The sequence below is a fragment of the Heterodontus francisci genome, chromosome 10 (genome assembly GCF_036365525.1).
Source record: "Heterodontus francisci isolate sHetFra1 chromosome 10, sHetFra1.hap1, whole genome shotgun sequence".
Lineage (NCBI taxonomy): Eukaryota > Metazoa > Chordata > Chondrichthyes > Heterodontiformes > Heterodontidae > Heterodontus > Heterodontus francisci.
Window position 1 is genome coordinate 111107843 of NC_090380.1, and position 18669 is coordinate 111126511.

The following is an 18669-nucleotide window of genomic DNA, read 5'->3' on the forward strand; positions in this document are numbered from 1 at the left end:
GTTTAATGGAAGGGGATAGAATCATAGAATTATAAAATGATGCATCATGGAAGGAGGCCATTTGGCCCATTGTGCTTGTGCTGGCTCTTTGGCAGAGCTATCCAATTAATCCTCTGCTCTTTCCCCATAGCCCTATATATATTTTTAAAGTATTTATCCAATTCTCTTTTCAGTGTTATGTATATACCATCACCAAGAACCAGTTAAAGGGAAGGTAAAAGTGGGTAGGAGACATCGCTGAAGTACTGTTAAAGGGAATGGGTAAGAGATATCACTCTGAGGCAGTAAATAGGTACAATTCCATAGATAAGTGTCATCACTGAGTTTACTATTGTTTACTGGGTTAAGGTGCAGCCCAGTGTAGAATAGTCTGTGTTAAATTAGTTGACCTTATTCAGAGAAGCCATTTGTCATGACGGTTAGCCTCAGCACCCTTCCCACTCCTCATCACCATCCACTGACCCCTGCTGGAAAGTCCGCAGCTTAAAAATGTGCAGGTAGAGAGGGAATGGGTGACTGCCAGAAGAACAAGGAGGACCAGGCAGGCAGGGCAGGGACCCCATGAGTGCATCTCACTCCCCAGCCAGTATTCAGTTCTGAATGCTGGTGAGAGTGATGGTTTCTCTGGGGAGTGTGCAGGAAGAGCCAAGTCTAAGGTACCATGAGTGGCTCAGCTGCACAGGGCGTTAGGAAGAATCGTGGAAGAGCCATAGTGGTAGAGGATTCGATAAGGAGGGGAACAGACAGGTGCTTCTGCAGCTGTACTTCAATGCAAGAAATCTAAGGAATAAGGGAGATGAGGTGAGACTACAGATTGACATGTGGGAGTATGATATTACAGCTATTACTGAGACACGGCTGAACGAAGGGCAGGAATGGCAGATCAACATTCCTGGTTGCAGGATTTTCAGACTGGTTAGAGAGGGGCATAAAAATGGAGGGAGCAGTCACAGTATTGATTAAGGAAATAATTATAGCTGTGAGGAGGAATGATATGGTAGAAAGATCATTGAATGAGGCCATATGGGTTGAACTGAAGAGCAAAAAAGGGTCAGCCACACTACTGGGAGTGTACCATAGACTCTCAAACAGTCAGAGGGAGACAGCAAATATGTAGACAAATCTCTGAGATGTGCAAAAACAATAGAGCAGTAATAGTGGGGGATTATAACTACCCTAATATTAACTGGGATAGAATTAGTGTGAAAGGCATTGAAGGAGCAAAATTCTTGAGAGGGGGCGGTTCTGGATTTAGTTTTAAAAGATGAAGCTGGGCATGTGGAAGGGGTGCATTTTGGTGGAAGCGATCATAATTCAGTTAGATTTAGAATCATTATGGAAGAGGACAAAGATAGTTCAGGAATTAAAGTTCTCAATTGGTGAAAGGCTAATTTTATGAATCTGAGATGCGTTGTAGCTAAAGTGGACTGGAAACAGTTACTTGAAGGAAAATCAGTGCCAAGTCAGTGGGAGGCATTCACGGAAGAGATGTTTCCTTGAAGAAAAAGGGTGGGGCTAACAAATCCAGAGCTCCCTGGATGTCAAGGGGCTTAAAAGAGAGAATAAAGAAAAAAAGAGAAGCTTATGACAGACACTGAGGGCTCAATACTGCAGAAAACCTAGAGGAGCATGAAAGGTATAGTGGTCAAATTAAAAAAAAAATTAGGAAAGCAAGGAGAGGGCATGAAACAATATTGGCAAGTAAAATCAGGGAAACCCAAAGATTTTTTATAAATACACAAAGAGCAAGGGATTATCTAAAGAAATAGTGGGACTTATTAGGGACCATAAAGGCAACCTGTGTGTGGAGTTGGAGGACATTGGAGATGAATACTTTGAGTCTGTTTTCACAAAAGAGAGGGATGATACATGCATTGCAATCAGGGAAGAGGATTATGAAATATTAGATGAAATTAACATAGTAAGAGAGGAAGTATTAAGGGATTTAACATCTCTAAAACCGGTTAATGTATCCAAGGCTATTAAAGGGAGCAAGAGAAGAAATAGCAGAGGCCTCTCTGCTATTCAAACCTCAATGGCTACAGATGTGCTGCCGGAGGCCTGGAGGACAACTAACATTGTACCATTGTTTAAAAAGGGAGAAAAGGATAGACTGAGTAATTACAGGCCAGTCAGCCTAACCTAGATGGTGGGAAGATAATTGGAAAAAATTCTGAGGGACAGGATAAATGTTCATTTAGAAAGACATGGGTTAATCAAAGACAATGAGCACGGATTTGTTAAGGGAAGGTCGTATCTGACTAACATAGTTGAATTTTTTGATGGGGTAACAAGTAAGGTTGGTTATGAACTTGATGTAGTCTATATGGATTTTAGCAAGGCTTTTGATAAAGTCCCGCATAGTCATGAAAGTAAAATCCCATGGGATCCAAGGGAAAGTGGCAAGTTGGGTCCAGAATTCATACAGAAGCAGGAAGCAAAGGTTAATGGCCGATGGGTATTTTTGTAGAACCATAGAACCATAAAAAATTACCGCACAGAAGGAGGCCATTCAGCCCGTCATGTCTGTGCCGGCCAAAAAACCTCGCTGCCCAATCTAATCCCACCTTCCAGCACTTGGTCCATAGCCTTGCCGGTTTCAGCACTTCAGGTACCTTTCAAAATAATTGAGGGTTTCTGCCTCCAACACTGTTCCTGGCAGTGAATTCCAGACACCCACCACCCTCTGGGTGAAAATGTTTTTCCTCATATCCCCTCTAATGTTTCTACCAATCACCTTAAATCTGTGCCCCCTGGTATTTGACTTCTCCACTAGGGGAAACAGATCTTTCCTGTCTACTCTATTTAGGCCCTTCATAATTTTGTACACCTCTGTTAAGCCATCCCTCAGCCTCCTTTGTTCTAAGGAAAACAACCCTAGCCGATCCAATCTTTCCTCATATCTGCAACTTTTGAGCCCTGGCAACATTCTTATAACTAGAAGGCTGTTTCCAGTGGGGTTCTGCAGGGCTCAGTACGAGGTCCCTTGCTTTTTTGTGGTATATATCAATGATTTGGACTTGAATGTAGAGGGTATGAAGAAGAAGTTTGCAGTCGATACGAAATTGGTCGTGAAGTTGATAATGAAGGAGAAAGCTATAGACTGCAGGAAGATATGAGTGGACTGGTCAGGTGGGCAGAACAGGGCAAATGGAGTGCAATCTGGAGAAGCCTGAGGTAATGCATTTGGAGAAGGCTAAAGGCAAGGGAATACACAATAAATGGTAGGATATTCAGAGGTGTAGAGGAACAGAGGGACTTTGCAGTGCATGTCCACAGGTCCCTGAATGTGGCTGGACAGGTAGATGAGGTGGTCAAGAAGGCACAGGGATACTTGCCTTTATTAGCCGAGGCATAGAATATAAGAGCAGGGAGGTTATGCTGGAACTGTATAAAACACTAATTAGGCCACATCTGGAGAAAACTGCATGAACTATTGGAAAGATGTGATTGCACAAGAAAGGGTACAGAGGAGATTTATGAGGATGTTGCCTGGACTGGAAAATTTTAATTATGAGGTAAGATTGGAAAGTCTAGGGTCATTTTCTTTGAAATTGAAGAGGCTGAGGGGAGACCTAATTGAAGTGTATAAAATTATGAGGTGTCTAGATAGAGTGGATAGAAAGACCCTGTTCCCCTTGGTTGAAGGGTCCATAACTAGGAGGCATAGATCTAGGGTAAGAGGTAGGAGGTTTAGCAGGGTTTCAAGGGGAAATATTTTCACTTAGATGGTTGCGAGGATTTGGAACTCACAGCCCGAAATGGTGGTAGAGGCAGAAACCCTCAAACATTTAACAATTACTTGGATATGCACTTGAAGTACCATGACCTATAAGGCTACGGACAAAGTGCTGGAAAGAGGGATTCGGCTGGCTACTTGTCAGCTGGCACGGACACTATGGGCTGAATGGTCTCCTTCTGGGCTGTAAATTTCTATGTTTTCAATGAATGATTCTACATATGTTTATTGAGGACATTCACTCTCTGTCCTCAGACTTGAAGGAAAGCCATGTGAGCAATCCAGACTGGTAATGACAAGTAATCCAGAGACCCAGGCTATTGCCCTGGGACCATAGGTTCAAATCCCACCATGGCAGCTGGTGGAATTTAAATGCAATTAATGAATAAATGTAATTCATCTCTAAAAGAAAATCTGGAATTGATAGCTAGTCTCAGTAATGGTGCCATGAAACTATCATCGATTGTCGCAAAAATGCAACTGGTTCACTAATGTCCTTTAGGGAAGGAAATCTGCTGTCCCTTACCTGGTCTGGCCAAATGTGACTCCACACCCACAGCAATGTGGTTAACTCTTAATTGCGAAATGGCCTAGCAAGCCACTCCATTATCAAGGGAAATTAGGGATGGACAATGCTGGTCTTGCTAGTGATGCCCACATCCCATCAAAGAATAATAAAATGCAAAGTATCAGAGGGTCACTAGTACCTGTGGACCCTGGCCCAACAAGTATCAGTCCCTTTAGCAGAGGTGGGGTGAAAATTGGAAAGCAAGAAAGGAACAGTGAGAAGTTTTGCATAATTGTGGTAATAGACAAACAGGCTTCAGGGACCAAATGATCTTTCCTCATCTTTAACGTCTCTTGTGCAACAGCTAATCAAAAGAGGCTCCCGTTGCATCCTGTTACCTCAAAACATTCTCTTCACACAATACTGAACCCATGAAAAGCTCTTTCTGAACAAAGAGACATTGATATTGTTAAGTGTCTGTCAGGTTCTCAGTAAGGACTGTGGAGGAGCAACTTTGGCTCACTGTCTACAATAATAACGCTTAGTCTATGTGAAAGTAAAAACTATGTCACTATCTATTTGTGATACGATGCACTCTGATAGAATGAGTTCTGTGGGAGAGTAACTATTGGTCACTATCGGTGTTACTATGCACTTTGAGAGAGTCAGCTATGCAGAAGAATGACTCGACAGTCAATCCTCATAAATCTCCTCTGTACCCTCTTTCACGCTGCTTTTGGGCGAATTGCACTGAAAAAAAAAATGAAACCGAGCGGAAACTCAATCCCAGGATGGTTTGTTACATTAAAGGTGTTATATAATTGCAAGTTATTGATGTTTTGTCAATGATATTGCATTATGAATGCCTAATTTTGGATTTCAAAGTGTACAGATTTCATTCAAGATCAATTAACTTGAGTACTGTGATTTTCTATCAATGGTATTGTGGTGAGGGGCAATACATGGACATTTTCCAACAGAGACAGGCTTGTGGTGGGAATGTCAGATTACCTCTTCTTACTATGCTTTCTCCTTGCTATGCTTTGTCCACAGAAAAGCTGACCTTTCACGAAATCAAATCTCCCCAGGAGTTCAGAGAAGGAGAGGATGCTGTGGTGATCTGTGAAGTGAACAGCTCTCCTGCTCCTATTGTAACCTGGCTGCACAACAATCGAGACATCGGCTCTGGGCCAAGTGGTGAGTACCCAGCTGTCAAAATCCCTATTTGGCTTTCGTCAAAGGCTTCAAACTTTCAACAAAACACAAGGCAAGAGAAGAGGGTTCATCAAACCTGACCCTTGCTCAAGTAGAACAAGAGAGGTTTACAGCACAATAGGCTGCCCATTTGGCTCTATGTGTCTTTGCTAGCACTTTGCTGAACTAATATAAAGTCTAATTCCACGAACATTACCCAAGCCTTTCAATGTCTTGGGGAAAAGTCTTGCAAAGTCCATGACTCCCAACCCACCCACCCACATGTCCACCAGCCAAATCAAGAAAATCTGCAGAGCATGGAATCAAATTTAAATTTTGCGTTGTATCTTACAAAATAAATTCAGGTAAGGGTGGTCATTTGGCCCATCTTTATTTATCCAGAAAGACTGTGCAGTACTCTTATTGCAATATCCTTCCTTGGCATGATAATTGCATGGACCTTGGAGCTCAGTGGCCATTATGATCTACAGAACATTTGATTACCCCTGTCACTTTATAACTTGACATTGTTCATATTACACATGTGGAGGTATAATGCAGGTGGGAGGTATACAGTAAATGGCAGAACCCTTAGGAGTATTGACAGGCAGAGAGATCTGGGCGTACAGGTCCACAGGTCACTGAAAGTGGCAACGCAGGTGGATAAGGTAGTCAAGAAGGCATTAGGCATGCTTGCCTTCATCGGTCGGGGCATAGAGTATAAAAATTGGCAAGTCATGTTGCAGCTGTACAGAACCTTAGTTAGGCCACACTTAGAATATTGTGTGCAATTCTGGTCGCCACACTACCAGAAGGATGTGGAGGCTTTGGAGAGGGTACAGAGGAGGTTTACCAGGATGTTGCCTGGTCTGGAGGGCATTAGCTATGAGGAGAGGTTGGAAAAACTCGGATTGTTTTCACTGGAACGGCGGAGGTGGAGGGGCGACATGATAGAGGTTTACAAAGTTATGAGCGGCATGGACAGAGTGGATAGTCAGAAGCTTTTTCCCAGGGTGGAAGAGTCAGTTACTAGGGGACATAGGTTTAAGGTGCGAGGGGCTAAGTTTAGAGGGGACGTGCGAGGCAAGTTCTTTACACAGAGGGTGGTGAGTGCCTGGAACTTGCTGCCAGGGGAGGTGGTGGAAGCAGATACGATAGCAATGTTTAAGAGACATCTTGACAAATATATGAATAAGAAGGGAATAGAGGGATATGGGCCCCGGAAGTGCAGAAGGTTTTAGTTTCGGCAGGCAGCAAGATCGGCGCAGGCTTGGAGGGCCGAATGGCCTGTTCCTCTGCCGTACTGTTCTTTGTTCTTTGTTGACATCACGGAGACAGTGGCGTAGTGGTAATATCACTGGATTAGCAATCCAGAGACCCAGGTTAATGCTCTGGGGACATGAGTTCGAATCCCACCATTGCAGATGGTGAAATTTGAATTCATTTAACAGATCTGGAATTTAAAGCTAGTCTAATGGTCACCATTGTCGACTGCTGTAAACACCCATCTGGTTCACTAATGTCCTTTAGGGAAGGAAACCTGCTGTCCTTACCTGGTCTGGCCTGCAGCAATGTGGTTGACTTTTGAATGCCCTCTAAAATGGTCTAGCAAGCTATTCAGTTCAAGGGCAATAAATGCTGGCCGAGCCAGTGATACCCACATCCCATGAATTAATAAAAAATTGTGTCAACAGGGCATTGTGTCCCTTGGAGATTAGGAATGCATCCTTCAGCCAATCGTGCATGAAGAATGTTCAAATTAGGACCCCTTCATACTCAAAATCAAATCAATAGTTACACAACAAAATTGACAAAAGTATTACATGGAATATACAGCCCAGAAAAAGGTCATTCTGCCCATCTATTCTTTGCTGGTGTTTATGCTCCCCACAAGTCTCCTGCCATTCCATCTACCTCATCTCAACCTTTCAGCATAACTTTCAATTCCCTTTTCTCTCATGCACTCGTCTAGTTTCCTTTTGAAAGCTTCTAAGCTGTTTGTCTCAGCCACTTCCTATGGTATCAAGTTCCACATTCTAACCATAAAGTAGAAAGCAAGAACAAAATAAACTGAAGTAGCAAAACTGAAAGTCAAGAAAAATCAAAATTAGAAGTGTGTACTATGCTAGTTGATCTGCTGTGGTTTTGAAATTTTAATTCCATCTGTCCAGTGGAAACCATGATGGCGGGCAGTTCAAATTCTCCAGGTTACTTACTTTTCCCACTTTTTCCAAGTTAAACGGAGCCATCCACCCAAAAATAGTGGGGGCCAAACTGACACATGCTCGTCGGGATCTGATCATGTCATTGCCGCACCAACTACAGTTTGAACTTCAGCCTGAGCAGGGAAAGGCACAACAGCTTTTGCACCAGATGAAGCCCAGCCTGAATTACAGAAAGTTAGCATGCTTATATAGATGGTAATTAGGAAGGCAAATGGTCTGTTCGCCTTTATTGCAAGGGGATTGGAGTATGAGAAAGGAAGTCTTGCTGCATTATATAGGGCTTTGGCGAGACTGTGTACAGTTTTGGTCTCCTTGCCTAAGGAAGGATATACTTGTCTTGGAGAGTGTACAACAAAGGTTCACTAGGTTGATTCCTAGGTTGATGGGGCCGTCCTATGAGGAGCGATTGCATAGAGGCCAGGAGGAGCAGGAATGCACTTCCAGGTCCTATAAGGAAAGTTTACGCCTCTCCTGCCCTTGGCTCTCACCTCTACCCCTATCTATGAGATTCCCTGAAACTCTCAACCCCACACCATATCTGGGAGCTGGCAGGTGCCTGATTTTCCAAGAGGCCAGCAGCTGCTTCCTTCTCATTTGCCATCTATTCAGTATGGGAAGTGGACCGATGGCATGTTAGTGATGCGTTAGTGGCTAAAATTGTCACATCTTCATACTTCCATGAGCCATTAGGAAACTACAGTGTAAATGGACACTCCCAAAAAACAGACACCTGAAAAGAAAAGCAATGGGCACTTATTGAGAGACCCAACAACTTACATGGTGAAATGTACAAGAGGCACATTGAAACCACGGATCTTTACCCAGCATCAATAGTGGCAGAGAAAGCACTCTATCTCTGGGATTGAATGGTTGCACAGCTCTGTCCCAGAGAATCAGGGAAGTATAGCTGGTTGAACTGTGTAAGTTTCTGTGTAGGACAGACAGACAGAGGAATTGGGTTTGCAAGAACTGCAGCACTACCACTGGCAGGAAGGTGTAATTACAATGTGACAGGTTTACATAGACATTTATCATTGTTAAAATTAGATATAGGTATTTATAATGGGGAAAAGAATACACAAAAGTGTAACAAAAAGATAGCAACAGGAAGTAAGGTTTTACAGACAGGAAGTGCAAGCAGATGTAAGATCTTAATTAGATGATTGACAGCATGATTGACATCATTTCAATGTTAAGAATTTGATTTAATTACCTATTTTTCTGCATGGTGTGTCTGCTGTGGGGAGGTATGAGGAAACCTAGTTGATGGCATGTTAATGAACTCGTAATGAAAGATACCACCAAGGTTGAACAAGGGAAGAGAGAAGATGAAGCACATCAACAGGTAGCGGCTGGGTGAGGTCAAACGTATGTTTTAAAAGCCTAGAAACAGTTTTTTGTGTGATCTGAACTCTCACTAAGATCATTTATTTTCAGTTTTGCTTATTCAAAGTTCTCTATTGGCCTGAGATCATGCTATGCGGTATTATTGTATAAATACATTTATGACAGACAGTAAAGTTTTCACTCAGAGAGTTGTTGGCATCTGAAACACTCTACAGAAAAGGTGGTTGGAGCTGATTTCATAAATTATTTTAAAAGGGAGTTGGACAAGTGCTTGAGGACCAGGAACTTATAAGGTTATGGGCAAAAAGCGGCGTCAATGGTCTAAGCATGAATATTCTTCAAAGAGCCAGCACATGGACGAAGGACCAAATGGCCTCCTTTTGTGCTGTAAGTTTCTAGGATTTTATGAATTCATTAGTTCATTGATATAACTGAATATTTCACAATTCATGACTGAACCCAGATAATCTGGGCATGGTTTCATTCTCAGACCACCCTCGCAATCCCTTCAATTCTCTCACTTCCAAGAGTCTTACAAGCTCTTTTCTAGTAAACGTTACCACATTCTCTTAGCGAGTACAGGAAACTGTAAGAGAATTGTCCTAAATACAATTGCATTCAGGTCAGACACATAACCCTCTGCACTCGAAGTCGCCGTGTAATACAGCTTCCAATTGCTCATAATATTGAGGTTCGTAATCAAACAAAAGCACTTCAGGGCATCCCAAAGCCCTTTACAGCCGATAAAGTTCTTCCTGAAGTGTAGTCACTGTTATAATGTAGGAAACACAGCAGTCAATTTGCACACAGCAAACTCCCACCAACAGCAATGGGATAATGATCAGATTATCTGTTTTTGTGATGTTGATTGAGGGATAAATATTGGCCAGGCCAACAGGAATAACTCCACTTCTTTTCTTCACAATAGTACCACAGGATCTTTTACATCAACCTGAGAGGGTAGACTGGGCCTCAGTTTTACATCGCATTCAAAAGACAACACCTCTGACAGCGTAGCACTCCCTTTGTGCCATACTGGAAGGTCAGCCTACGTTTTTTGTACTTAAATCCTGGAGTGAGACTTGATACCACAATCTTCTGGCTGGGATGCGAGAGTGCTTCCTACTGAGTCAGCTGACTTGTAATACTGGCTTTCAGGTTATTAGTCAATCCCGAGACTCCCCTTTTTAACCTTTCCCAATATCTAAAATAATAGCTATCTTAAATACCTGTCATTCTATTTTAAACCTTTAACTCAGATTACCAGTGCATCAAAGGCAAATCTTATTCTTCACAGCTTCAATCAGGCATATCATTGGACTTTCTATTGCTGTGGAGCCATCCCTCCAGTTTTGAGTTGACAGCTTATGTAGAAGATTTACCGAGTGGAAAAACAAACGGAGCACAACTAAAGATAAGGATTACATTTTAAAATCAATGACAAAAGGTCTAGAGGGAAGATGAGGACATTTTTTTTCACTCAGAGAGTTGTCAGGATCTGGAACACCTGACCTGAAAAGGTGGTGGAAGCTGATTCCATAAGTAATTTCTGACAGGATGAGGAACTTACAGCGTTGCAGACTTGAGGATGAGGAACCTATAGGGTTACACGACAAAAAGCAGGAGTGTAGAATTAAGCATGACTACTCTTTCAAAGAGCTGGCAGAGGGACGACAAGCTGAATGGCCTCCTGCTGTGCTGTTAGTTTCTATGTTTCTATGAATTAGAAGCACAAACTACTGTTTTCAGTCACTTTGAGTTGCTGATTTTGTTCCTTTGTTTCACAAAATGGATTTTTTTTGGTGTGGGGAAGGGGGAAAACAATGAGCCTCCTTTTTCTCAAAGTGTTTTCTTCCTGTAACCTTTCCCAAGTCTTCCTTCCCACAACCCCTTCAAGTACAAAACATGGCAAAAGGTGGCCTGTACTCAGAATCCTGCAATCAGCCACTGGCAGGCACTGTAAAGTGGACCAGAGGGCAACTTCCCTTTTGATATTCCTTTTCCCTACTGGGCAGGACTTGACTTTTGCTAAGGATCTAGCGCCATGGGACCATGGATGCGACTGTAAACTCATCAAGCGGATAGTACGCCATCCAGTAACGGGATGAAGCCTCATTTCACTCAGGCATCACACTGCTCTGCCAACTGCACACGATTGCCGAAGGAGCATTTAGTGGCAATCCTTGGCATGGCAATGAGGGAGGGAGAGAGTTCCTTAATCATCTAATTGTTCAAATAGGTTTGATCAAATGTCTTAAAATTTCAAGCAGAGGTGGGGTCGAAATTGGCTATGACCCTTTATGGCTCCAGAACCAACATAGCCAGCAGCAAGCTCCCCAAATGGACTACGTCTCTCTCTCTCTCTCCTCTTTAAGACTCTTCTTAAAAGCTACATCTTAGACCAAGCTTTTGGCCGCCTGTCCTAATATTTCCTTCTGTGACTTGGTAGCGAGTTTTTATTGGAATGCACTCCTCTGAAGCAACATGGGATGTTGTGCTATGCGAAAGGTGCTATTTAAATGCTAACTTGTTGTTGACACGCCTTCTGAAGCACACACAGTTCACGTTAAAGATATTTGTTATTAAGCGTACCAAGTGTTAATAGTCGTTTTTCCCCAAAATACCGTCGGTTGGAAAGATCCCAGCGAAGCTCCTTTGTTGTCCTTGCAGAGTTCTGCATACACCTTTCATAACAATTCCTCAATGACCTCTAAAATCTGCTTTCATTGATTTTCAATATTTTTATGCAATTTGATGACTTAAATTTACTAAAATTACTAAAATTTGTTGTAATCAATATCAAAAAGACAAATGGAATATTGGCCTTTATATCCAGAGGAAATGAATACAAGGGGGTAGACGTTATGCCTCAGCTTTACAAAGCCCTGGTTAGACCACACCTGGAGTACTGTGAGCAGTTCTGGACACCACACCTTGGGAAGGATATATTGTCACTGGAGGGAGTACAGCATAGATTTACAGGAACAATATTTGGACTCCAAGGGTTAAATTACGAGGATAGATTACACAAACTAGCGTTGTATTCTCTGACTTTAGAAGATTAAGGGGCGATTTGATCGGATTTTTCAAGATATTATGGAGAACAGATTGGGTAGATTTGGAAGAACTATTGCTGTTAGTTGGGGAGTCTAGAAATAGGGGACATAGTCTCAAAATTAGAGGCAGACTGTTCAGCAGGGAAATTCAGAAACCATAGCTCAGTCGGTAGCCCTCTCACCTCAGAGTTAGAAGTTTCTAAGTTCAAGTCCCAATCCAGAGCTTAAGCTCAAAAAAATTAAGGCTGACACTGCAGTGCAATACAGAGAGAGGTCTGCACTATCAGAGGTGCTGTCTTTTGGATGAGATGTTAAAACAACACCCTGTCTGCCCTCTCAGGCGGATGTAAAAGATCCTGTGCACAGTTTTGCAAGAAGAGTCGGGGAGTTACCTCTGGTGTCCTGGACAATATTTATCCCTCAATCAAAATCACAAAAAACTGATTATCCAGTCATTATCACATTGCTGTTTGTGGGAGCTTGCTGTGTGCAAATTGGCTGTCATGTTTCCTACATTACAACGGTGACTAAACTTTAAAAATACTTCAAACACTTTGAGACATCTAGTGGTCATGAAAGGCACTGTATAAAAGCAAATCTTTCTTTCTCTCAAAGGATGGTGGAAGTTTGGAACTCTCTTCCGCAAACAGCAATTGACGCAAGATCAATTGCTAATTTTAAAACTGAGATTGATAGATTTTTGATATCTAAAGGCATTAAGAGATATGGGGCAAAGGTGGGTAGTTGCAGTTAGATTGCAGATCAGCCATAATCTCACAATCTACAGGTTTAAGGGGCGAAAGGACTACTTCTGTTCCTATGTTTCTTTCTTCCTACTATGTAAATGTAAGTTGTTGTTGCTGTTATTGAGGCCTCAGGCTCTCACAAAATTGTTCCTTGGGCCTTATTAATATTTTACATGTGAGATGCTGACACCCACTGCACCTCTACAGACAGCTTGCCTGTTTTACAAAGGTACACATTAGACCACATATCTGGCTGGCAGAGGTCACACAAGTGCTAGGCAATGACCATCTCAAATAAGAGAGAATCTAACCATCTCCCCTTGACAATTTAATGGCATTATGATTGCTGAATCCCCCACTTTCAACATCCTAGGGTCACCATTGACCAGAAACTGAACTGGGACCAGCCACATAACTGCTGTGGCTACAAGAGCAGATCAGAAGCTGGGTATTCTGTGGCGAGTAACTCACTTCCTGTCACCCCCATCCCTGTCCACCATCTACAAGGCACAAGTCAGGAGCGTGATGGAATACTCTCCACTTGCCTGGATGGTGCAGCTCCAACAACACTCAAGAAGCTTGACATCTTCCACGGCAAAGCAGCCCACTTGATTGGCACCCAATCCACAACCTTTAACAGTCACTCCCTCCACCACCGACGCACAGTGGCAGCAGTGTGTACCATCTACAAAATGCCCTGCAGCAACTCACAAAGCCTCCTTAGACAGCACTTTCCAAACCCACAACCTCTACCACCTAGAAGGAAAAGGGCAGCAGATGCATGGGAATACCACCATCTGCAAGTTCCCCTCCAAGGCACACACCATCCTGACTTGGAACGATATGCATCGTTCCTTCATTGCCGCTGCATCAGAATCCTGGAACTCACTTCTTTACAGCACTGTGGGTGTACCTGCACCATAAGGACTGCAGAGGTTCAAGAAGGCAGCTCACCACCACCTACTCAAGGGCATTTAGGGATGGGCAATAAATGCTGGCCTCGCCAGCAATGCCCACATCTCCCAAACGAATAAAATAAAACCCCAAAGATATCTTGGAGAGGAGGGGTTATGAAGTGGGAAAGGGGGCAGGGAGGAAGGAGATTATGAAGACTGCTGGATCCACTGCAACAATTCTGGAATATTTTTTAAAACAATAAACTACCTTTTCTTTGGTGGGTACAGCGGAGCACACAGCGCTGTACAGCGTACAGCGAGACGGAGCCTAAAACAGCCATTAGGCCTCTCATATGTAATAGACCTGTTTTTAGGAAACCACAAGGATGCTTGAAAGATGAGCTGAACAAATTTAGCAGTGACCCAAACACATGTATCTTGAATAAGGGATATCCTATTGCTAAGTATGTCCTTGTTGCACCTGAATTATAAAGAAAAACAAAGAACAAAGAAAATTACAGCACAGGAACAGGCCCTTCGGCCCTCCAAGCCTGCGCCGATCCAGATCCTCTACCTAAACATGTCGCCTATTTTCTAAGAGTCTGTATCTCTTTGCTTCCTGCCCATTCATGTATCTGTCTAGATACATCTTAAAAGACGCTATCGTGCCCGCGTCTACCACCTCCGCTGGCAACGCGTTCCAGGCACCCACCACCCTCTGCATAAAGAACTTTCCACGCATATCCCCCCTAAACTTTTCCCCTCTCACTTTGAACTTGTGACCCCTAGTATTTGAATCCCCCACTCTGGGAAAAAGATTCTTGCTATCCACCCTGTCTATACCTCTCATGATTTTGTACACCTCAATCAGGTCCCCCCTCAACCTCCGCATTTCTAATGAAAATAATCCTAATCTACTCAACCTCTCTTCATAGCTCGCGCCCTCCATACCAGGCAACATCCTGGTGAACCTCCTCTGCACCCTCTCCAAAGCATCCACATCCTTTTGGTAATGTGGCGACAAGAACTGCACGCAGTATTCCAAATGTGGCCGAACCAAAGTCCTGTACAACTGTAACATGACCTGCCAACTCTTGTACTCAATACCCCGTCCAATGAAGGAAAGCATGCCGTATGCCTTCTTGACCACTCTATTTACCTGCGTTGCCACCTTCAGGGAACAATGGACCTGAACACCCAAATCTCTCTGTACATCAATTTTCCCCAGGACTTTTCCATTTACTGTATAGTTCACTCTTGAATTGGATCTTCCAAAATGCATCACCTTGCATTTACCCTGATTGAACTCCATCTGCCATTTCTCTGCCCAGCTCTCCAAACTATCTATATTCTGCTGTATTCTCTGACAGTCCCCTTCACTATCTGCTACTCCACCAATCTTAGTGTCGTCTGCAAACTTGCTAATCAGACCACCTATACTTTCCTCCAAATCATTTATGTATATCACAAACAACAGTGGTCCCAGCACGGATCCCTGTGGAACACCACTGGTCACATGTCTCCATTTTGAGAAACTCCCCTCTACTGCTACTCTCTGTCTCCTGTTGCCCAGCCAGTTCTTTATCCATCTAGCTAGTACACCCTGGACCCCATGCGACTTCACTTTCTCCATCAGCCTACCATGGGGAACCTTATCAAACGCCTTACTGAGGTCCATGTATATGACATCTACAGACCTTCCCTCATCAATCAACTTTGTCACTTCCTCAAAGAATTCTATTAAATTGGCAGGACATGAACTTTCCTGCACAAAACCATGTTGCCTATCACTGATAAGCCCATTTTCTTCCAAATGGGAATAGATCCTATCCCTCAGTATCTTCTCCAGCAGCTTCCCTACCACTGACGTCAGGCTCACCGGTCTATAATTACCTGGATTATCCCTGCTACCCTTCTTAAACAAGGGGACAACATTAGCAACTCTCCAGTCCTCCGGGACCTCACCCGTGTTTAAGGATGCTGCAAAGATATCTGTTAAGGCCCCAGCTATTTCCTCTCTCGCTTCCCTCAGTAACCTGGGATAGATCGCATCCGGACCTGGGGACTTGTCCACCTTAATGCCTGAAAAACAAGCTCAACGCATAACAATTTCTACCCCAGTTTACAGCTATGTTATGGAGATCCATTCTGCCTCTAGCACATCTCTCCAGACCAATACCATCGCACTCTATCACTTTTTTTGGTACCTTGCAAATGTTGAACATAAGCAGGAGCAGCTCATCAAAACAAGGAAATAGTCATTTTGGTAGTACAGAACTTGAAAATAGAGACATGTTGTTGAAACTTTTCATCTTGCACTCATCTGGACGATACGCTAGAATAACCAAAGTAAGGGAATACAACTTATACTGCATGAGAAAAGAGTGCTGATTGGTTGGCAAGTGAACTCTGATTGGTAGAGGCGTTGCCATGGAAAATGCATCAATTTACGGAGACTGACAGTTAACTGCCAAGCTTTGTTTGAAATTTAAACCAGGCAGCTTGACTCTGATTGGTCAAGGCATTGCCCTGAGGAATGAACCAGCGAATGGCTGTCACTTATTTTGTTCGACTGAAACAGGTGCAATGTGTGTACCTGTTCTTTCTGTCTGCAAAGAACAGGGTCCTGTGTATTAATATAGGTAGATTCCAGTACGCGCAAATGCGCCACACTGGAAGCCCTACTGACAATCATAAATAATCTGCAGTGTGCTAAGAATTACGCTGACAACCATACAATCCTCATATGTCTTTTGTATTTAGAAATCTGTCAATCTCTGCTTTCAACATACTCAATGACTGAGCTTCCACAGCCCTCTGGGGTAGAGAATTCCAAAGATTCACAACCCTCTGAGTAAAGAAATTTCTCCTTATCTCTGTCCTAAGTGACTTCCCCCTTATTTTGAAATTGTGTCACCTGGTTCTAGACTCTCCAACCAGGGGAAACATCTTAGCTGCATTCATGCCCCTCAGACACAAGAAGTTTGAAAACCTGTAATTGGGGAAACTTTTCAATTTGTAATGTAACTTATACTGATGCCATAAAAATGCATTTAAAGATAGTAGAGAGCAGTGAGAATAATTTTTAAAAAGTCCCCCCAAAAAATTAAAAGTTTAGAAAAAATATTTTTCTGGTCTGCCTGAAAACCTGCTTGAATATTCAGAAACCCTCGAACAAGCACAACTGGAGGATATTTACGTTTAAGAGTCAGAGGCACGGGCAGTTTCGTTGGCAGAGATTCCTGTTCATGGAAGATTTGATGGACAGATGTAAAATATGGAGCAGATCTGGGCATGTGTAGTTATATTGTTGGAGAATCATGGGGCTGAATTTTTCTAGCTCATTGGGGTCTGGCTTGGAGGTGGGAGGGCTGGCAATATGGCAGCGAAAGGCAGGTAGCCAAAGGTGTGGAGCCTGGCGTGTCCCGCACCCTTGGCATATTGCCAGCAGGGGGCACCTGAGCCACTCGGCCACCAATCGGATGGCCTATTGAGCTTCTTAAGGGCCCTAACCATGAGCAGACTGCCAGGCAAACCTGGTGGCCTCTCAGCGGGGTTACCGGTGGGTGCCCTCCTTGATGGGCACTCCAGAGCCCACAGAGGAGAATCCTGTCAGCAATGGCCACCCCCATGGCAAGCACCCAGGCACCAAAACCCACACCTCCCCCCACCTTCCCCCCAATCACTGGGGTCTGCCTTCCTGACCCCAGCTTCCCCAGGAATACCTAGCTGCTCTTCGCGGGCATTGAGGCACCCTCATCCTGGAGCTGCAGCCTCAGCAAAAGCCGCAGATAGCAGTGGTGCTGCCAAGGCTGCTGATTGGGCCAGCAGCTTTGCGGGGGTGTCGCCATCCTCAATTAGACAGCAGCCCCAGCGGCTTGGTAATTGTTTTTCACCAGCAAAATGCCACCACCAGGGTTTCGCTTTCAGCTCTGGCGATGGGTCTTCAGCCTCTGCTGAAAAAATGTAGCCCATAGAATCAGAGAATGTTTAAAGTGCAGAAGGAGGTCTTTTGAAAGCCATGATTAAATCTGCCTCCACCATACTCTCAGGCAGTGAATTCCAGATCCTAACCACTCACTGCGTAAATGTTTTTCTTCGTGTCACCTTTGATCCTTTTGCTAACCATTTAAATCGGTGTCTTCTGGTTCTCACCCCTTCTGCCACTGGGAACAGTTTCTCCCTATCTACTCTGTCCAGACCCCTCATGATTGTGAAAACCTCTATCAAATCTCCACTCAACCTTTTCTTGGAGGAGTAAACCCCAGCTTCTCCAATTTATCCTAATAACTGAAGTCCCTTATCCCTGGAACCAATTTGTAAATCTTTTCTGCACCCTCTCTAAAGCCTTTACATCCTTCCTCCAGTGTGACGCCCAGAATTGGACACAATACTCCAGTTGTGGCCGAATCAATGTTTTATAAAGGTTCATCATAATCTCCTTTCCTTTGTAGTCTATGCCTCTAATTGTAAAGCCCAGGATCCTGTATGCTTTCTTAATAATTTTATTGCACCCAGACTTTAAGACACGTGATTGGTTTTCACCCAGAAGACATGTGTCTCCGGGCATATGGAGAAAACTCCTTGCTTTCTCTTTTCCTTCCTCTACATCTGTCAGGCTTTTGCCACTTAATTATTGTTTCCCGAATAATCCGCCCTTGTTGAAAAATTCCTTCCAGCTGATCAGGAGTTCTTGGTCTTTCACTTTGATCTCTAAATTAATTTTAAAAGGGGGTCATTCCATTATGCAACTCACTCACCACCACCTTCTCAAGGGCAATTAGTGATGGGCAACAAATGCTGACCTTGCCAGCGACACTCACATCACATGAAAGAATTAGAAAAAAACGAATGCACTGTCATGAAAGCATTTGCAATAATGTTGTTAAGACCAGGTGAGAAGTGGTCTAGGGGTTTCCCTCTCAGTCTTTGTCTGGTTTAACCGTAACAAGGTTGAA

At 43.5% G+C, this 18669-nt stretch overlaps 1 protein-coding gene across 3 annotated transcripts in view; it reads left to right on the top strand.

The window, feature by feature from the left end:
• LOC137374715 (neural cell adhesion molecule 2-like) overlaps positions 1 to 18669 on the top strand; it is a 1514570-nt gene that overhangs the window by 1030670 nt on the left and 465231 nt on the right. For all 3 annotated transcript variants that reach the window (XM_068041260.1, XM_068041261.1, XM_068041262.1), the window contains exon 4: positions 5301 to 5444. In XM_068041260.1, coding sequence (XP_067897361.1) covers positions 5301 to 5444 — 144 coding nt within the window. The remainder of the gene's footprint in view (positions 1 to 5300; positions 5445 to 18669) is intronic.